Source organism: Arvicanthis niloticus, chromosome 16 (genome assembly GCF_011762505.2).
Source record: "Arvicanthis niloticus isolate mArvNil1 chromosome 16, mArvNil1.pat.X, whole genome shotgun sequence".
Classification (NCBI taxonomy): Eukaryota; Metazoa; Chordata; class Mammalia; order Rodentia; family Muridae; genus Arvicanthis; species Arvicanthis niloticus.
This window is the reverse complement of record NC_047673.1, coordinates 68,131,809-68,154,434: the sequence shown is the minus strand read 5'-3', so window position 1 is coordinate 68,154,434 and position 22,626 is coordinate 68,131,809. Positions and strand designations below refer to the sequence as shown.

Here is a 22,626-nt window from a genome sequence, read left to right as displayed (position 1 = left end):
TACAGGGGACAGGGGATGAAAGACAAAGACAGGAGATAGAGAAGTAGGGAGAAGGGGAAGGGAACAAGGGAGAGGAAGAAATCCGACAGAGGAAAGGGGTAAGCAATATTTGTCCAGGAATAGAACAAAGGACAGCCTCTGGGTCGAGAGAAAGCAGACATGGCCTGTAGGCAAATGTTGGTTTATAAACGCAAAGGAGGAATCCCCACGTTAGGCTGAGGTGTTTAATTTTAATTGGGCATGTTAATTAGGTGACCCAAAGGGAGCTTTTGATGGCTGGACTTCAATGCTTGGATAGCTAGATCTTGGTAGTCAGCTTCAGAAAGAGGAAGTGACCAAATAAGGGAATGGACCTTGGTGACTAGCTTTAGGAATGTAATCAGTTTTCAGCAAGGTAGAGGGAATCCAGGAGAAAGGACAAAGCCTGCCAGAACCATGTTTGCCATGCTCTGGTTGGCTTGAGTCCTTCAGGGGCCAATGAGTTCACCAGTCTTAGGTACAGAGCAATGGGTGCAAGGTTACAGGCAGGAGCATGGAGACCTTAAAGCAACTACAGTCTGTACCCAACATAGATGATGACTCCCACACAGCTGTGTAGATAGAGTTCCCTCCCCTAATACTTCCTCATCTATATCTTTTAGCCCTTCCCAGAATCCCTCAGGCCATATGCAATTAAGACAGAACTACATACAACTGATTGGGAGGGGTCTTATGACCTGCGCCCTCCTTCCAACACAGAAGACTGTGCTTCTTCTGTAAGAGCTGACTTCAGACCAACTGTAATACCAAAAGAGTGGCCAGTCTGCTGCTGAGGCACAGAGCACAGAACCAGAATAGCTGGGTATGGCTAGAAGGGGAAAGACTAGCCCTTTGCTCCCACAGTGGGAGCTTGTCCTATCTTAGCTTTCAAAGTATTGAGAATTAACTGTTAATAAATTGGTTTAACAAAGTATGTTTAAAATGTTGCAATCTGATGCAATCTTATAACACCTATCAAAGTTCACTCCTGTTTTCACAGACAGTGTTGCTTTGTTGTTTAAGTGTGGTAGAGATCATTATTTCAACTCAATAGATAAGGAAAGTGAATCCATCAAAAGGAGTACAATTCTGAAAATCAATGGCGTACTGATTTCTAATGATTTCTAACATACTTTTATTCTATTAAATTTTAAAAAACACATTTTAAAAAATAATTTAAAAAAAAGCAAATTGCAAAAAAGTGAGATTTCTTGGTAAGATTACAATGCTTTTCAAATTAAATTTGTAAACTAGCCATATAGAAAAAAAATACTTTCTTGACCTTTCAGCCATTCCTTTAAAAAATATATTTCTTGTTTTTGTTATTTATTTTTAATAATTCATTCTGGTCAGGGTAACCAGCACTATTCTATTTAACAAATTCCAGAGCACTCTGAGTTTAAGAGCAGTCTGTTCCACAGAGTCCCTGCCTATCTAGACCACATAATAAGCCCCTGTCTCAAAAGAAATAATAAATAAGCAAGAGCTGGAGAGATGGCTCAGTGGTAAAGCACTGGCTGCTCTTCCAGAGATTCTGAGTTCAATTCCCAGCAACCACATGGTAGCTCACAACCATCTGTAATGGGATCTAATGCCTCTTCTGCTGTGTCTAAAGACAGTGACAGTGTTCTCACTATAAAATAAATAAATCTCAACAATAATAATAATAGTAATAAACTGATCATCAAAAATCTGTATACAGATGGCTTATATAATACCTTATTCACTTGTGTTAACAATTAACAATACATACACATCATGCAAACCAGCCAACCACCAAACTGAAGCGCCCATGAGAAGGCCCAGCAGGTAAAGCTGCTTGCTACCAAAGCCTGACCAACCTACGTTCAATCCTTGCCTCCAAGAAATAAGGAGGAATAACCAACTCTTGAATGCTGTCCTCTGCTCTCCACATGTACATGTAGTAGCACACACACACCTGCACCTCCATGTATATTTCATCTATTCAAATATTTAACTCTCCATCTTACTAATTTCTAAACACAGACTAAGAAGCTACATGTAAGTGATAATGTACTATGATTTATGTTTTATATGAAGCAAAATCAAAACACCTCTAACTAATATTAAAAATCTGCCCAATATTTTTCAAGGAACTACGTTTCAAACCCTAATTTGAAAATGAAATACTTTATTTCCCAAAGCATAAAACAACACAAAAATAAGTTAAAATTTCAGTTAAAGTATAAGTACATATAGCACAACATTTTTTTTACCATATTAAATAGAAGAAAAAAGTTTGAATTGTTTACTTAAAGAATATAAAGTGGGCTGGGCATGGTGGCTCATGCCTTTAATCATCATACTTAGGAAGCAGAGGCAGGCAGATCTCTGTGAGTTCAAGGCCAGCCTGATCTACAAAGTGAGTCTAGCACCGATATGGATGTCAGGAAGTGCATGCTGACAGGATGCAGCTGTCTCCTCGAAGGTCTGCCAGAGTCTGACATATCCAGAGGTGGATGCTCGAAGCTACCCATTGATCTGATCAAGGGTTCCCAATGGAGAAGTTAGAGGACTGAAGGAGCTGAAAGGGTTGATGGCCCCAAGAGGAGAGCAACAGTGACAGCCAACCAGAGCTCCCCAGGGTCTAAACCAGCAGCCTGAGAGCACAAAGGGAGGCACCCATGACTTCAGCTGTATACTTAGGGGAGGATGGCCTTGTCGGACATGGGTGGGAGAGGAGATCCCTGGTCCCATGAAGGCTGAACGCCGAGTGGGGAGGAATTTGAGGGGGGGGAGTAGGTGGAGGCACACGCTTGTGGAGGTAGGAGGGGGGACGGGATAGAGGGTTCCTGGGAGGTGGGGGGAATGGGGTGAGGGGATAAAATCTGAAATGTATTTTAAAGAAATAAAAAAAAAAAGAAAGAAAAGAAAAGAAAAAGTACCCTTCATCCACAGGGAAAAAACAAAACAAAAACAAATTGAGTCTAGGACAGCAGCCAGGAATATCACACAGGAAAAAAAAATCTATCTTGAAAAAATATATACATACACACACTCACAAGTGTCAATCTCACAATTCCATTGAACACTCAACCATCTGCATGAGTTATATGGACCTATACTTAGCATATTGGAAATTAAGCCTTTAATTTAAAAATACATATTTATTCATTTAATTTTTTAGTACATTTATCTACTTAGAGAGAGAGAGAAAGAGAGGGGGGTCATGTGTGTCTGCATGTGTGCACCTGCAGGTCAAGGGACAACTTGTAGAAGTTGGTTCTCTTCTGTGGATCCCAGATATCAAACTCAGGTCAACAGGTAAGCACTTGGAGCCATCTCACCAGCCCTACTAATTCATTTAGAAATCTATTATATTTCTATATAAATGACAAAAATATAGAAAATAATGTTGCATATCATATAGACTTTGAAACCCTCATGACAAATATGAGAGAGAAATATTTAATACTGGAAGCTGGAAAGAAGCCTTGGTGGTTAGGAGCGTTGACTGTTCTTGCAGAGGACCTGGGTTCAGTTCCAAGCAGCCACACGGAAGGAGGAGTCCAATGGCTTGTGACTTGCAGGGAATGGAACACTTTCTGGACTCTTCGGGGACCTATACACACTTGTACATACATGGTGCACAATACATACACTCAGCTATAGCCACACACACTGAGAAAAGAAATCTTTAAAAATGTACCTAAAACTAACTTTGCTTTATTAATGCAAATAGTTTTGACTTCACAGTCACATGTAGGGTATTGGGGATATAAAGGGAAATCTCCAAGCCACTTGGAGAACTTCCTATACTAACAGCCCTGTAAGGCAAATGTAAAAGGAGGGCCACAAAGAACGTAAGTCCCTCACCATCATGAAGCTGGCCCTGGGGCCCAGGAAGTAAGCTAATTCCTAGGTCTGAGGAAACAGAAGAGACCAGCTCAAAATGTTTCAGACAGTAACAAGCAACCTACTGTTCACTTAATACTCACAATATCAGACTTCTTTTCTATATACTATGATAAAAATTAAAATAAAATCTTACAATGTGTGCACAGCAGAGAGGAGAAAGGAAAGAAGCTACCAAAAAAGTATCCAAGGCAGCCTAGGTCAGTCCTGAGGGAAGCAACTCCACACTTCCCTCTGAGGCAGTCAATGGCCTGGCCTCTTCTTAGAGAAAAGCTTTTTACTGTGGAATGCCGGCCCTCTTACTACCACACAAACACTTTTTTGGAGGGTTGAGGGGTGTTTTTGTGTTTGTTTATTTTAACCAAGTTCTTACTTTCTTGTCTAAGGTGGCCTTGAACTTGTGGTTATCCTCCAGCCTCAGCTTCCCCAGGGCTGAGATTATGGGTATGGGCCACTTCTCTACACCATTCAGTCTACTAAAATACTGCCTTCAGTCCTTAACTGTTTGAAGAGTAATAAGGCATTTTATAAATTGATAGCTCTTAATGGAGTATTGAACTTTAACATAATGTAATAGATCAAAAGCCCGTTGAAATTGGACCCAGTAAAAGTAAGCATATTATACAGTAGGCCTAACAATTAGAACAGCAAATATACTGTTTAGTAGGTTAAAAATAACCACCTATTTAGATGTTCCCTTTTAATCCTAAGCCATAATAAATCCCAGACAGATCAACTACATTTATAAATGGAGAGAGTCGGCCCTGCTCATCACAGCATCCCAGGGCCTTCCCTGAGGCTGGTGTGCAGCCAACTTGGAAAATGCTGCTCAACAGAGAAAACTGACTCGACTTCCAGCTTGGCTGTTCACTATTATGCAACCCTGGGCAAGGTTTTCTGTGTCTCTGTTCTTCACATCCAATTTACAAGGGTTGATTCAAATGACACCCGAAGTATGAGGATACAGTTCCATGTAACTCAGTATAAGGAAGCAGACAAAGCAACACACACACCTGGAAGTCCAGCACTCGGAAGCTGAGGCAAGAAGACTGCTGTGAGTTTGAGCCCAGCCTAAATTACACAGTTACTTGAAGGCCAGCCTGCACTACGGAGTAAGACTGTCTCAAAAGGGAAAAAAAAAAAAAATAGCATAAGGAGTCAAGTTTAGAAGGCTGCAGTCATCCATATTACTACTCAAATATGCTTAGCATTAATTTTTAGTGCCCAAAACAATGCCTATGCTCTTAATAACCATCTTTGTTTAATAAAGTAGACTAAAGTTACAAGAGCATACACTTTCCCTTGGGGCCTCAGTTAACTTATTTTATTTTTGAATGGAGAAAAGTTAGAGCCCATAAACACATCTCTTCTTCCTAAATTGGTCCTTTTACCAAAAAGGCCTGGTGCATCCCTGCTGCGTGGGACATGGGGCCTCCTTTCACTCTCACTGTCAAGAAAACGGAAGGCAAGAGACAAGCCCGGGGCTCTGTAAGGGTCTGGAATAGGAGAATGAGGGCATGCTCCCAAGCACAGCCAGAGACTTGGAACTGGAAAATCCCTGCTGTGACAATGAGCAAAGAATAGACTTGTCACCTGTTTCCAAAACCAGAGATGCCAAACCTTCTCAAACAGCTAAAAACATGAACATGCGGTGATGGACACAAAGCTCCTAGATGTCAACTACAGGACAGTTGGACTGCCAGAGAGCAAAACTTAAGCAAGTGCTTTTCTCTCTTCCCCTTTGTCTCACAAAGCTGTGGTAGGCCTGGGGTGTAACTCTGCAGGGGAATGCTTGCCTGGTATTCATAAAGCCTTGGAATCCATCCCCAGAAACCACAACCAGACAAACATGACTAAAGCTATATGATCCCTGACTTTTCTAACAATATTTCTCTCCTGGCCCAGGAAGAGAGCCATTCAGATTCAAGGAGAAGTCAGTGGACAAGAACTTGTCCATCATAAACTAATCCATCTAATTGCAAAGTAGTGCTGCAAGCTCCATGCTACTCATCAAATCCTGGAACCAGTACCATCCCTGCCCACTCAATCTCCCAAAGAACACAGATGAGGCTCAGTACTCTGTGTCCTGCCATGACACCCTGTGTCCTGCCATGACACACTTCCATTGCAATGGCTGAACCCAGACTCACTCTGCCCATGATGGTTTACCTTGACTATCATCTTGATAGGATCTAGAACCAACTAAGAGACAAGCATCTGAACATCCTGTGGAATAAGATGAGGTCAGTTTCTGGACATGCCTGTGGGGGCTAACCAGGGCAGGAAGATTCTACAGGCTGGGTTCCAGGACTAACCAGAAAGTCAGCTGAGCTTCACACTTCAATCTCTGCTGCTTCCTGACTACGGACATAATATGACCAGCTACCTCAAGCTCTTGCTGCCATGACATCCCTACCATGACAGGTTGTACTCTCAAACTACGAGGCAAATAAACCCTCCCTTACTTGAGCTGCATCTGTCAGGTACTGTTCCAGCAAGACAAGTAACTAGCTCAGCCACTGCAGGTAAAGTACTAGAGGACAGATTCAATTCCATCTTCTGCCTTGTGTGTCACAACAGGGTTATTCATAAAACTAGAGTATTAAACAAAACTTCATAATGTCTTACATGTTAATATGAAGACATGAAGCTTGTTACACTGGTTAATCTCAGACCCTCAGGTATGAGAAACTAAGCAAGGAATATAGTTACAACTTAGGAATAAAGTCTCATATCGTTCACTCACTTTGGCTCAAGTCTGAAGCACTTGGGCCCCTGGCTAGTACAGGAAGTGATGGATGGCCTGGTTTGTAAGCAGCTCCTTGCTGTACTTTAGACTGCTCTCATGGCTGTGCTGGCTTTAGTACTTGAAGCTCTTGAGACTATGAACCCATGCAATAATCCTCACTTTGCCTGGCCTCCTGGGAGAATGAATTTCTGGCTTTCCTGTGCTGTATTCAGCATAAATCCCACAAGTTCTGTTAGTCTCTTGTGTGATTTCCTCTACCTTCCCCCAACACCCCAAAATACATAGCCAAGGATGCCTTCAAATTCATAATTTTCCTTACTCTAGCACCTAAGTGATACACTTACAGGTGTGCACTGCCACATCTGTATTCTCCTCCAGATCTCCCAATATTCATCTTGTCTTTCCATGTCTCATGCTCTGTTTGGCCCATTTTTAATCTTACTTGGTGCCTTAGTCAGGGTTTCTATTCCTGCACAAAACATCATGACCAAGAAGCAAGTTTGGGAGGAAATGGTTTATTCAGCTTACACTTCCACATTGCTGTTCATCACCAAAGGAAATTAGGACTGGAACTCAAGCAGGGCAGGAAGCAGGAGCTGATGCAGGAGCCATAGAAGGATGTTACTTACGGGCTTCCTTCCCCTGCCTTGCTCAGCTTGCTTTCTTATAGAACCCAAGACTACCTCACTAACAGAAAAAAAAAAAAAAATGCCTTACAGATGGATCTTATGGAGGCATTTCCTCAAGGGAGGCTCCTTTCTCTGTGATAACTCTTGCTTGTTTCAAGTTGACACACAAAACCAGCCAGTATACTTAGGGAGTATATTATTCTATAAACATAACTATTCTTTATAACATGTAGCTTGATGATACACATCTATGTACTTTTTATATTGTTTTTAATTGTGTGTGTGTATGTTATAGTATGTGTAGAATCTGTGATATGGCTGTGTGTGCACAGGTGTACATGCAGTCAGGGGTCACGAGAGGACACCAAGTCTCTCCTCTATAGGTATCTTTTATTCCCTTGATACAGGGTCTCTCCCTGAACCTGAAGCTTGCTGTTCAGCTAGACTGACTGACCAATAAACTCCTGGGATCTGCTTGTCTCTGCCCTCCAATGCTGGGGTCAGAGATTTGTGTGGCCATGTAACTTTTACATCAACAATATGGATCCAAACTTGAGCTCTAATGCCTGCATAGCAAGCACTCTGACAAACTGAGCCATCTCCCCAGCACTTATTTGTATATTTTAAAATGCAAATTCCATTTGCTCACTAAACAGAGATTTACTGAGTACCAAACATGTGGTATCACTAAAGCTATAATGAGGTTCATCTTACTCAGTTCAGTCTATGGATTGGACTAGAGAATGAAAATATAGTCTCTTCACTAGACTACAAAGAATAAGAAACAAAATTTATCTTCAGGAGGTACGTAGCAAAAACACAAAGTATAAAAATAAATAAGTAGTACACTAAACTTAGTACAGTGCAAAAAAAAAAAAAAAAAAAAAAAAAAGAGACGAAATCCCCCTAAATTGTATCCACAGTTTAGAATTATAACAATGAATATTTCCAAACCTCACATCTACTGTATTATTTGATTCATGGTCAAACACTTCAAATGCCTCTTTGATCTTCTTATGAAGTTCTGCAACTACTGCCTCTGTAAAAGACCAAGGAAACAAAATCACTTTAATTATTAACTCAAAACAAAAATCTCAATAACTTAACTAGAAATCTTTTGGGGGTTTTCTCTGTTTTCTCTGACCATCCATCCATCTGTCCATTTTGAAACAGGTCTCACTATCTCCATATGTAGACCAAGCTGCCTTTCAATCTCAATGCAGAGACTCCAGGCATGTGTCATCATGTCTGCCTAAGTAGAAAGCTAAATGAGGAAGAACCTGAAAGAGTTGTTCTTGGTCTCCTTTATAAATCCCAGGCCATGTTAACTCCCTAAGGAAATGCAAAGAATGGATCTGACAAAGGCAAGTTAAGGATGATGGGGGCTGACTGAGCAGATCCTGGGCTGCAGCTTTGCACCCAATCTCACAGAACCCAGAGGAAGCTGGCCTCCCAGGAGCTCTAACCCAGGCAGTATCTTAGGTAAGGAGACAGCAACACCCATCCCAAACAGGGAGTAACTGGGACCCACCAGGACCCAGAAATTCACTCCTGGCCTGGAGCACTGGTTCCTTCTGGTCTAGGACCTAGCACTGAGCAAATCTTGGGCCTCAGCTCTAACCCCAGTAGTAACACCCATCCCACACAATTCTGAAACAACCAAGATAATAGGAAAGACAGGCTCCAGTCAGAGACAGGGCAGATAGCACTAAGGAGATCCAGATGGTGAAAGGCAAGCGCAAGAACATAAGCATCAGCAACCCAGGGTACTTGGCATCATCAGAACCTAGTTCTCCCACACTAGAAAGTCCTGAATTCCCCATATCACCAGGTAGGCAGGATTCAGATTTAAAATCACTTCTAATGATGATGATAGAGGACTTTAAGAAGGACATAAATAACACTCTCAAAAATTTTGAGGAGAACACAGGTAAACAGGTAGAAGCCCTTAAAGAAGAAACACAAAAATCCATTAAAGAATTACAAGAGAACACAACCAAACAGGTGAAGGAATTAAACAAAACCATCCATGACATAAAAATGGAAGTATAAACAATAAAGAAATCACAAAGGGAGACTACCCTGGAGGTAGAAAACCTAGAAAAAATGAGGAGTCATAGACACAAGCATCACCAACAGAATACAAGAGATAGAAGAGAGAATCTCAGGTGCAGAAGATGCCATAGAAAACATTGACAAAACTGTCAAAGAAAATACAAAGTGCAAAAAGTTCCTAAGCCAAAACATCCAGAAAATCCAGAACACAATGAGACCAAACCAAAAAAAAAAAAAAAAAAAAAGTATAGAAAACAGTGACGATTCCCAACTTAAAGAGCCAGTAAATATCTTCAACAAAATTATAGAAGAAAACTTCCCTAACCTAAAGAATGAGATGCCCATAAACATACAAGAAGCCTATAGAATGCCAAATAGACTAGACACATAATAATCCCATCACATAATAATCAAAATACCAAATGCACAAAACATGGAAAGATTATTAAATGCAGTAAGGGAAAAAGGCCAAGTAACATATAAAGGCAGACCTATCAGAATTACACCAGACTTCTCACCAGATATTATAAAAGCAAGAAGATACTGGACAGATGTCATACAGACCCTAAGAGAACATAAATGCCAGCCCAGGCTACTATACCCAGCAAAACTCTCAATTACCATAGATGGAGAAACCAAGATATTCCATGACAAAACCAAATTTACACAATATCTTTTCACAAACCCAGCACTACAAAGGATAATAGCAGGAAAGCTCCAATATAAGGAGGGAAATTATACCCTAGAAAGAACAAGAAAGTAATCCTCTTCCAACAAATCCAAAAGATAGCCACACAAACAATGCCACCACTAATAACAAAAATAATAGGAAGCAACAATCTCCTCTCCTTAATATCTTTTAACATCAATGGACTCAATTCCCCAATAAAAAGACATAGGCTAACAGAATGGATACGTAAATAGGACCCAGCATTTTGCTGGATACAGGAAACCCACCTCAGTGACAAAGACAGGCACTACCTTGGAGTAAAAGGCTGGAAAACGATTTTTCAAGCAAATGGTCCTAAGAAACAAGCTAGAGTACCCATTCTAAAACCTCCATCCTGATAACACAAAGGGAGGGACTCATGGCTCCACCTGTATAGGTAGTTGAGGGTGGCCTTGGCAGGCATCAGTGAAAGTGGAAGGCCTTGGTGCCTGAAAGTTTGGATTCCCTAGTGTTGGGGAATTTAAGAGCAGGGAGGCGGGAATGGGAGGATGACGGGATCACATCCTCATAGAAATAGGAGAAGGGGAGATGGGATAAGGGTTTTTTTTGGGGGGGGGAGTAAGAGGAGATAACATTGAAAGGTAAATAAAATATCCAATTTTTTAAAAGAGATAATAGGTCTGGCAATTGTAGTTGAGCAGTCAAGACTTTTTGTCAACAATTTAATTACAGGGATTTCATATAATCCTCAAGGACAACGTATTGTGAAAAAGGCCCATTGAACTTTAAAAAGATTGGTGAGACATACTGTTGCTGAGACAAAGAATGATGCCAACCTGTGAACTTGCTGAGTGCCCTGACAAGGGTGACTGGGGAGCTGTATTGGACATATGTTCCTGACCCACCTTTGCTTGACTATACCCCAGATGGAACAAGCTGCCTTGCCTCAAGTTTTTAGACCTTGTGGGATAGAGAATCGAAAAGAGAAATTATGTCTCTTATATTCTTCTTAAAGGTGCCCAGCTATTAGGACTCAATCATGTACTGGTCTAGAAATCAATCCAATATGGGAAATAACAGTCTACTTTTGGAAGACTGGATCTGGACTCTGTCAGGGACATATTTGGAAGCCAGCTGTAGCTTGCTATGATGTTAGGATAGCAAGAGATAGTGTTGGGACAGGATCTGGATTTCAAACAAGGGTTAGTGCATGTTTTAAGACTCTTTTGCTTGTCAAGCTAAAATTGGTTTTGTCTCTTCTACAGCATTTATTGTAAGTTGCATTGACTGTATAATTTCCAATTATGTTAGTGTGTTAAAACCTGGCATGTCTGTTACAGAGGTCTATCAACCAGCTTTTATCTCTCACTGCCCTGAGTATTAGAAACCCTTGATTCTCTGAAAAAAGCTTGAAAGTGCTGGAAGAAGTGAGTTAGGCTTTAAGCAGAAGCAAGAGGGTAGCGGGCTTGATTATTGCTGGTATAACAGCTTTAATTCTATTAATTGCTAGCACCACTGCTTCTGCAATAGCATTGACACAAGGAGTTAAGACAACTATTTTTGTTAACCATCGAGCAAAAAAAAATGTTACTAATGTATTGAGTATACAAAAAGATTTATATAGGTATCTGGAACAATGAATGGTGCTCCATAATCCATTCAAATTATCTGAAGGAGGTTCAGGATTCAAGAGTTAGGAGCCATCCCAAGTGTCATGACAAATATCATTGGAGTGGCATCACTTTTAAATTCACAATGATTGTCATTATAATTAGAAAAAAGTTTAAAGATACCTGTAGGATATTTGGCATAATCCTAACACTTCTCTGGGTGTGTTAACTTTGCATAGTGAGATTATGAATTTAAAGGATGATGCTCTGTTGACCTTTGATGCTGCAGGTAATGCTGACAAAATTATCCATGGCCTGAGCTCAGTATTTCCATTTTGGGCAAACCTCAGGAATGGCATATATAGCTTGATCAGGCTAGCCCTTCTTGTCCTGGGAATACCTTTATTCCTGTCCATCACGTTAAAGCTTATCTTTAACAACATCAACATGTTGGCAGCCAGAGTACATGGCTTAAACCTGAAAATGAACCCCCAGACAGAGTTATTAAATTAACAAGCTGGCAAGCCAAGGATGGGTAAGATTCTGCACAGAGCCTTACCAACCTAAGACAGAAGTGCATTGCCTTTGATAATGCATATTCCATGATGAGTAAGGAAGACCTTCTTGTCAGAACGACCTAAGACAGACTCAGTCTTGTTAACAAAATAAAAAAAAGGGGGGAGAGGTGGAGAGCCTTTGGGGCTGCTTGACAAGAAGCTGACATGGGCCAAGGACAAGGAAAGGGGCTGCTGGGTAGGAATATGACATTGGTGAAGAACAAGAAAGTAAGCTTACTTTGGTCATCCTGATAAGCCTTTAGAAACAGTGATCATGGAAGTATTCATGTAACTGGGTTTAATGCCTTGCTTTTTCTTTGACTATTTGTGTTTATTGTATTGCTTGTTTCTCAACTATTTGCATCTATTTTATTGCTAGACCCTCAACCTAGAACTGACCTAACACACGCATGTAATCAAAATGGTATAAAAGCATAAAGGAAGAGGGGGTATAAAATAGGGGGTTCTAGGGAGGGGAATGGGGAAAGGGGATGACATCTGTATTGTAAATAAATAAAATATCAAAAAAAAAAAAAAAAAAAAAAAAAAGGATGGCAGAGGCTGCTCTGCCACACTCCCTCCTGCTGAGGAAAGCACCGCACCAAACATTTTTTTCTAAAGTATTAGCAGTAAACTTACTTCTATTTCCATCGTGTGTGTGTGTGTGTGTGTGTGTGTACACATGCGCGTGCGGGAGTAAGGATGTATGCACGTTTGTGAGTGAGACAAAAATAGGGATGGAGGGAGGAAAGGACAGAAGGGAGAGAGGGAGAGAGGGAGAGAGGGAGAGAGGGAGAGAGGGAGAGGGAGAGGGAGAGGGAGAGAGAGAGAGATTAGTATCAGGTATCTCCTTCAAACTCTGACAACTTATTTTTTGAGACAAGTTCTCTTACCAAACCTAGAGCTCACTGTTTCAAATAGATTGGCAAGCAAGCCCCCAGAATCTGCCTGTCTCTGCCCACGACCTCCACCCCCCCCCCCCCCCCACACACACACACACACACTGCTGGAGTTGCAGATATGCTGCTGCCTCTGGCTATTATGTATTTGCTGGGGATCCAAATTCATGTCCTCTTGCTTGTACCAACCTCTTGCCATTTCAGTCACTGAGACATCTCCCTAATGACCAATCTCTGAAGCCCCTAATTTTGATCTTAAATACACAGTGCATATACTACAAAAAGCCAACACCCATATCTAAATAGAGAACATTACAGCTACCTTTTATCTAATGTAGTTTGGGGGCCATCCTAGCTCAACAAGAAATGTAAACCCAAGACAACAAATGCCATCTACCTATTAGTTAGTAGTAGGCCTGCTCATGATCTTGCTCAGTTCTTGAGGAGGGCTGAAAGTGAGCAAGAGGTATATAAACACATCTGTGCATCCTTTGGAGAGCTTTAAACAAGTGTGGGATTAAAGGCCACTTCCATGGAACAGTGAAGTAGTCAATAAGCACTACTGAGAACTTACTAGGAACTTACTAGGCTCCACACATTCAGGGTCATAGCAAAGAGTCAAACAGATAAAATTCTTGTCTTACAGCTGTTTTTATTGGAAAGATATATAAATGTCTACATATTTGCCAATATATACAGTAGATTACATGACCTTAAACAGGGGAGAAAAACAGGGGGTGGGGAGTAAAAGATGTGAAAAGTCCAGATAAAAATGCCCATCTCAATGACAAGGTGACAAAACAGAGCTGGCAGACAGGAAGAGCCAATTTGTAAATATCTCCAGAAAGTTTTCAGGCGGAGAGAACAGAAAGTGCAGAACAGCAGGCGAAAGAGCAGGTGGTTGTGAGCTGTAGGGTAGGGAGCTGGATCCTTTCCTCTGAATGCAGTGGAAAAAACACTGGACAGTTCCAGGCATTATGGTGACCTGCTCATCTTTTCACTTGTCATTGTGTGGAGAAGACACTGGAAAGGGAAAGGTGGTCACAGAGACAAGTGCAAAGGTTGCTGCAGTATCTTCCAATTATGGACAGTGGAGAGTCCAGAAGAGGTAGGGTGGACATGGAAAGAAATGAGAGGTCTTGATTATGATCTGAAGGCAGTTTCACTAAGATGTGCTTACAGTGTTGATACAAGGAGCAGTGAGGGGGCAAGACTGACTTCAGAGTGTTCTGATGAGTGAAAGAAGGGGCAACTAGATACACAGCTCAGTGAGAGAGTACAAATGAGAGCCTAGGCCACCTCCTAACAGGGGGGACATCATCCAGTCTTGAGTTTTTACACTGATACAGCCGTGTAATCAGGCATCAAAGTTTGTAAAGCAATGCATACAACTAGACACCCACAAAAGAAGAGGATAAGGTATGAGCATAGTTTATCACAAATATAAAACCACTAAATATGGGATGAGACCTCATACCTGCCCCCCACCTTAGGTAGAGGTCACAGGAAGGAATAATAATTTAAAAGTCAAAAGAAAACATGGAAAATGTTTATAATACGCATTCTCCTTATTCTAATGCAACTGCTAATCACGTTGTCATGTTTTCCTCCAGGGTATCTTTGTCCACGCCCTTTTGTACATGGTGGTTCATTGTCACCATTCATTCACTTGAGAAGTAGTTACTGGGTAAGTAGTGGGGTCTGTTCCAGCTCATTCTTAGAAGTAGAGAAACCAAGGCTTGGCGACGTTCAGCAACTCGCCAAGGTCAGAGTTTATTGAGGGGCTAAGCTGGATGTAATGCAGGTCTTTCCGACTTGAATCCTGCTCCTCTGTCAATCTCACTCCATCTGACTGTTAGCATTCACAACATAAGAACTATAACCTATAGTTCCTTCAGTTAAATGTACTTTTCCAGATTGCAGCATAATCTTCCATCTTTAACAGCACCAGAGGAATACAACAGAATTAACATAATTAAATTTTACTATAACTTGGCAATAAAAAGCTTGCTAATTTTATACATGAAACATGAATGTTGCTTCATTACTTAAATTTACATTTCTCTGATTACATGTGAGTCTCATTAATGCTCCATGTGTTTGTTTGCCACCTGTTTTCAATTATTAATCATTGGCTAGAGTTCGTCACTCAATCCTTACCAGGGTCTTCTATTATTTCTTACTGTTTGTGTGAGCTCCTTGAAGCAAACTCAGCCCTGTCACAAGCACTTTAAACACCGTCCAAGGTCACTTGTTTGATATGGTTTTGTAAAATGAGAGCAGATGCTCTTTACAGACATCAAAATCGTCCATTCCCAGAACCAGGCAACGAATATGGGAGAGTTTAAATTAGCTTAGAGTCACCTAAATCTCTACCTTCTTTACTCACAACTTGTTACTCTCGATATCATGCTTTACCTTTTCACTCAAAAATGACTTGTAAGTATTCTTCCTTCTCAAAAGTTATTACATTATATATCTTTGCAACTGCTTTGATATTCAAGTAGAGGTCTTTCCCAAAATTAGTTAGACCTACCCCTTCATTGTGGATCTTTAGGTTACTTTCATTATTAGAATAACTTCTTTAGTGAATAATCTTGTCCAACTCAATTTTGTGCATTTGTATTTCACTTCAATGGAACTGAATGGTGGAGGAGGCTGGGGAGATGGCTTAGTCTAGTAAGTGTTCGCTGAAGAGCATGTGGACCTGAGTTCTAGCCTCACTCAGCACCCATATAAAAGCTCGGGCCATCACCAATGCTTGTATTCTCAGGGCTTGGAAGCAGAGACAGGACGCTCCCTAAGGCTTGCTCACCAGCAGCCTAGCTGAAACAGTGAGCTCCAAGTTCAAAAGAGTGGACAGCAATGGAGAAAGACGCCTGATGTTGACTCCTGACCTACACATATGGGGGTGGGGGGAGGAAGGGAAAGGAGGGAGGGAGGGAGGGAGGGGGAGAGAGAGAGAGAGAGAGAGAGAGAGAGAGAGAGAGAGAGAGAGAGAGAGAAATTGGTTGAAGTTTTATAAAATATGAAGACGATGATCTTGAACTTCTGATCCTCCTTCCACTGCCTCCTAGTTTATGCAGTAGAGATATCATGCATGCTAGGCATGTGCTCTACCTAGTTGGGATTGAGTGGCTGGTGGCTTACAAGGTAGTAACTCATGATCACCCATAGCAGCCACCTCTGTCCCTGGGTAGATTCAGTGCCTTTTGAATAGCAGCCAAACTCACTGTGTGGCTCTGATGCCATGTACATGTGTACAGACTAAATCTTATTACTATTTTTATAGGAGGCATTTTTTTTCTGTTTGTTTTGAGATGAGTCTTCACTATATGGCCCAACGAGGTCTGTAACTCGAATTCCTCTTGCATCTGTCTTCTGATTGCTAGGATTACAGGCATGGGTTATCACACCCACCCTTGATATTCTTGTGAAGTAATTAATATAAGAAAGTTCCGCTGAATGAATAAACCATTTACAATAATAGAAAATTTTAAGTTATAGTTGTCAGTTACAAATTTATAACTTTAATAATTGCAAATTTAATGTTTTCAAAAATGTCTTTCATTTTTAGGTGAAGTTTCTCATTGGTAGAATACTATCAAAAACTGAGAGACTTGTACAAAAAAAAAATTTATCAAGAATTGAATCTCCAGCCAGGTATAGTGGCCCACCCCTTTAATTCCAGCACTTGGGAGGCAGAGGAAGGCAGATCTCCGTGAGTTCGAGGTCAGCCTGATCTACAAAGTGAGTTCCAAGACAGCCAAGGCTATATAATGAGGCCTTGTCTCAGGATGGGAAAACCTGAATTTCAACCATGGGTAGTGGCACACATTCATACCCCAGTACTCAGGAGGTGGAGGCAGGGAAATCAAGAGTTCAAGGTCCTCCCCAGCTAAACAGTGAGGGCTTATCTTTTTAAAATAGTTAAAAATTGTTTTTATTAAGTGTGTGGGGTATGTGCACATACGAGTACAAGTGACCACAGAGGGTCTCCAATCTCCTGGAGCTCAAGTTACACATGGTTGTGAACTACCTAATGTGGGTGCTAGTAATCAAACTTGGGTCATCTGAAAGAGCAGCAAATGCTCTTCATCACTCACCCATCTTTCTAGCCTAGAAAACAAATTTAAAAAAATAAGAAAAATGAATTTAATATTTTAGATGTTGTAGCCAATGGGGAGGTTTTTTAATTCAAGGCCAGTCTCAGCTATACTGTGAGGCCCTGCCTCAATAACTGTGGAGGGCTGGTAAGACAGCTCAGTGGATGACGGTGCTTACCATGGAAGGCTGACAGCCTGAATTCAGTCCCTGGAACCCATTTAATGGTGGAAGGAGAGAACTGACTCCCCAGAGTTGTCTTCTCGCCTCTATACATATACCACAGCACACACCTCAATAATAATAAATAATAATACATTAAAGACAGGGAGATGTAACTCAGTAGTGCAAACGAAGATAAAGAAAATTTATCTCCACCACTACTCAACAAAAGGCTATCAAGCCACTTATTAACTTTCAAAACCTCTTCTAGGTATTATTCCAGTATATTATACAATACTAGTTTCCATGATTATGCTTTGAGTGATAAACCATTCATGGCCCAGAGGTCATCACCTTAAACTCTTCATTGTCCTATGGCTCAACTATCTCAGGGACTCCAGACTCACCTCCTGTCTTTTTGCCTGTGGTCACCTTTCCCATGCTACTCTTCAAATAACCACGAGCTATATTCTGCTCCCCAGTGCAGCTAGTAACCTCCTACTCATAGCTCATCTTTCCCATCTTCTTTAATTAAGAAACTTTCAAACATAGAGAAAAGTTGAAAGCTCAGTGGCAGCCCTGAGTCTACCCAGATATCCACCACCTAGATAGAAGAATTGTTAAGACTGCCATTTTTTTCTATCCTCCCTATGTAATTGCAGGAACAATGACACTTGACTCCTGAATACTGAAACATGCATCTCCTAAAAATAAGAACAATCTCCTATATAATCTCAAGCTATTTTAATATCCTCAAAAATAACCAAATTCACTATAATCATCTAGTGTCTGTTCCATATTCAAATGTCTCCATCTGTCCCCAAATGTCTTTGCTACTTCCTTCAACCTAAAATTTCATAAAAGTTTATGTACTCCATGTAATGTGTATATATGTGTATTTTTCAAGTCTCTCTATCATTCCTACTCCTTCCCACATCTATGAAATAAACTTGCTGTGAGAGAGTTCTATCCACTAGCTTATGTAATGTTCCTGTACCTGGACTTGACTGATAGCTTTCCTTTCCATTACTGATCCATTAAAGTCCATCCCTTCAGGGAATGCCACCTACAATTTCTCATTGCTGTCAAATAATTCTTAATTCCTCCCCCACCCCTTTCTCTTTCTCTCCTTCCCTCCCTCCCTCCCTTCCTCCGCCCCCCCACCAAGTTTATCATTCCAACTCACTCAGTTTTTAGGCATGTCTGAAGTTCGAGATGTGGATGAATGCCTTCTTATTCTAGTTACGAAACACTCCACAATGCGCCCAGCCTCCCCTTGCATCTGCACTGCCACCATTTGGATTTAGAGGCTCACCACTTCTGAATGGGTTAAAGTCATTTCCTGCCTCTCTACCTTTAGCTCCCTTTCCCATTCCACTCTGCAAACCATACTCACATTTTGCTTGGGTGTGTTTTTTTTTTTTTTTTTATTTGAAAAAGTGTTTGGTTTTTTTGTTTTGTTTTGTTTTGTTTTGTTTTGTTTTTCTGGTAAGGTAGCTAGAATCAGGAGCCTTATGCAAGCTAAGTAAGCATTCTACTACTGAGCTCCAGCCCCAGCACTGGGCTGATCCTTCTAAAATGTAAGTTTAGTCTTATGACCTTCTGGAAATCTGCCTGCCTCTGCCTCCCAAGCGCTGGGATTAAAGGCGTGCGCCGCCGCCGCCGCCGCCGCCGCCACCACCACCACCACCACCCAGCTTAAATTTATTTTTAAGGTAAAGTCTTTATGAAGCCCAGGCTGTCCTCAAACTCATTATGTAACTCAGGATAGCCTCCTGCTTCAGCTTCCCACATGCTTCCAGGACAGCCAGGGCTACACAAAGAAACCCTGTCTCAAAACAAACAAACAAACAAACAAACAGCACGAAGGAGGCACGAAGAGCAGCTGAGGCTTATCACTGTGAGAGGCCAGGAGGGGCCATTGTGAAGGTGCAGAATTACAGCTGAAAGATTTTTTTTTTTGCATGATTTATTTATTTATTTATTTATTTATTTATTTATTTATTTATTTATTTATTTATGTTGGTTTTTTTTTCGAGACAGGGTTTCTCTGTGTAGCCCTGGCTGTCCTGGAACTCACTCTGTAGACCAGGCTGGCCTTGAACTCAGAAATCCGACTGCCTCTGCCTCCCAAGTGCTGGGATTAAAGGTGTGCCCCACCACCGCCCGGCTTTTTTGCATGTTTTAAAAAGTCTTAATTTTTAAGTGTTTGAATTTTTTAAAGACTGGATCTTTTTAAACTTGGACTGTTTCGTATTGACATATTAATATTAGTAACATGCCATCTTAAGGACAAATGGGAAGGGAATGATTGAATAGTGATGTGTATTTTTTTTTTTTAAGATTTATTTATTTTGCCAGGCAGTGGTGGTGCACACCTTTAATCCCAGTGCTTGGGAGGCAGAGGCAGGTGGATTTCTGAGTTCCAGGCCAGCCTGGTCTACAGAGTTAGTTCCAGAACAGCCAGGGCTACACAGAGAAACCCTGTCTTGAAAAACTAAAAAAAAAAAAAAAAAAAAAAAAAATTATTTATTTTTTATGTACATGATACACTGTAGCTGTCTTCTGACACACCAGAAGAGGGCATCAGATCCCATTACGGATGGTTGTGAGCCACCCATGTCAAGCAGCTCACAACTGTCTGTAACTCCAGCTGACTTCCAAAAGCATGCATGCACATGGGTATGGCATATGCTTGCAAAGACATATATACATAAATAAGAATAAATCATTTAAAAATAAGTCAGTTGCCTGGATATCTGAGTTAAAGGCCAGACTGTTCTACAGAGTGATTTCTGGGACAGCCAGGATACACAGAGAGAGACCCTGTCGTGAAAACACAATTTTTAATTATTTATGTGTGTTTGTGTTTTCCCTGCATGTGTGTCTGTGTGAGGGTGTCAGATCCCCTGGAACTGGAGTTGCAGTTGAGAGCTGCCATGTGAGTGCTGGGAATTGAGGCTCGACTGGTCCTCTAGAAAAGCAGCCACTGCTCTTAACCTCTGAGCCACCTCTCCAGCCCATTAAAATTATTTTTAAAAGAAGAAAAAGAGGAGGAGGAGGAAACAGAGAAAAACACATTTTAGAGGTGCATCTCAATCTTCAACATCTTTTCATAATTAAAAAAAATCCGAAAACTAGGAGTTTTTCTTTTAGCATTCTTTAGCACAATAAGAGCCTTTATGAAAAACCTAGAACTTAAGTCAGACTTTCTAGTGAAAGGCATTTTGCATTCCCAAGAATTAGTGTGGACAAACTATCTCCTGTCCATCAACCTGGCATACAAGTTAAATGTGAGAGCCTCACTTTCTCTCTAAGGATAATTTGATCCAAATTTCCAGCACTGAAGCCAACAGCAAGCAGCTTGGGGGATACTAAGGACAGACCATCTTTTTCCCTTCTGTTTTATTTTCTCACTATATTGTCCAGGCTATCCACCAGCTAACTTCCGGCTCAGCAAGCCCTCTTGCCTCAACGTAAACAAGTAACAGCAGACAATACCCCAGTCACTTATTACTGACATTCTGGGCTGGTCCCTCCTGCTGCCTTGTGCTGAGGCTGGGGCCTGGCTGTCTCTGCTAGGTCACGCCATCATTGCTGAATAGAGTTTACTGAACTGGACTGCTAGTGTATCTGTGAAGTGTTTGCGAGTGGACCGAGCTGCCGCTGCTAACCTGTGAACTGAACTGCTGATTTCCAGACAACACAGCCGGCAGGTGCTCCAAAGAACCTTTCTAAACAGGTCCTCTTCCCCGACCCCCATACCCTCGCCTGCCCCTCGTATCTCTTCTTTTCCACTACCTCTTGTGGGTTAAAAGGGAAGTTAAAGAGTTTAAGAACTATCATTAAAAATAGGCTTGGAAAAAACTAAAGTTTTTCCCAACAACCTCCTTTGGCCCCCACATGCCTGTCACAGGTGTAAGCACCCTCACACATTACCCTTACACATTCATGTACATACACTGCATACACTCATGCACACAGACATATGCAAATAAAAATACTTCTTGCTTCACATTTGTATAAATGCAACATAGTAAATTGGTACTGTCCATGTGATGTTCTCTTGTGTAATCCCAACACTCAGTAGCTGAGACAGGAGAAACACTGAGTTTAAAGCCAGCCTGGACCACAGAAAAAGAGGGAAGGAATTTTGACTGTAACTACCTCTAAGTGAAAATTTGTTGTTATTTAAAAAAAAAAAAAAAAAAAAAAAAAAAGACCTATTCACAGGCAGCCTTTGCCCCCTCCCGTGTGTGTGTGTGTGTGTGTGTGTGTGTGTGTGTGTGTGTGTGTGTCTCTCTCTCTCTCTCTCTCTCTCTCTCACTCTGTGTGTGTGTGTGTGTGTGTGTGTGTGAGAGAGAGAGAGAGAGAGAGAGAGAGAGAGAGAGAGAGAGAGAGAGAGAGAGAATATCATTCCAGGCACAATCTTTTTTTTTTTTTTAGAACAGAGTCTCCGACTGTCCTGGGACTCAGGAAGCAGGCTAGGCTAGCTGCCCAATGAGCCCCAGAGATCCATCTCTCTTTGCCTCCCCCACCCCATCCCCCATCACTATGAGCCTGTGCCAAGAAGCCTGGCTTTTTAAAATGTGAATCCTAGGAATCAAATTCTGGTCCCTTCAAGTAGTTTACTGACAGCTATCTCCCCAGCCCACAAAGTCTTATTTTAACTTTAATTCATTAGTCATGTCAATAAACAATGCCATAATTCATAAGCTTGCTAGAAATACCAACTTCTTGCTAGAGAAAATGTTTAAACTGTAACTTCACCATATATCAGAACATGATTGATTAATAAGAGAATTATACTTATTTAATTCATGATTATATACCTAATTTTTTTCTTTTTTGTTTATTTTTTTTTGTTTTGTTTTTTGTTTTTTTGTTTTTGTTTTTTGTTTTTTGGTTTTTGGTTTTTTTTTTTTGGTTTTTTGAGACAGGGTTTCTCTGTATAGCCCTGGCTGTCCTGGAACTCACTCTGTAGACCAGACTGGCCTTGAACTCAGAAATCGGCCTGAATCTGCCTCCCAAGTGCTGGGATCAAAGGTGTGCACCACCACCGCCCGGCTTTTCTTCCTTCTTTTCTTTCTTTCTCTTTCTTTCTTTCTTTCTTTCTTTCTTTCTTTCTTTCTTGTTATTATACCTAATTTAATTCCAAAAATATTAAGTTAATTAAATAAAGTTAAAACTGAGTTTTGAATAAACTCTGCATAATTTTGCTGAGCTTGAAGGACAATAGGTACAATTATTTATTAATTTATTTATTTTTAGATAAATGGCATGTTCGGCAAATGTTC

General features: G+C 40.9%; 1 protein-coding gene across 3 annotated transcripts in view; it reads right to left on the bottom strand.

Moving 5' to 3' along the window:
- The window catches only part of Drc8 (dynein regulatory complex subunit 8), a 79,632-nt gene that overhangs the window by 36,626 nt on the left and 20,380 nt on the right, over positions 1 to 22,626 (bottom strand). For all 3 annotated transcript variants that reach the window (XM_076914584.1, XM_076914585.1, XM_034520408.2), the window contains exon 2: positions 8,227 to 8,311. In XM_076914584.1, the coding sequence (XP_076770699.1) occupies positions 8,227 to 8,311 (85 nt within the window). The remainder of the gene's footprint in view (positions 1 to 8,226; positions 8,312 to 22,626) is intronic.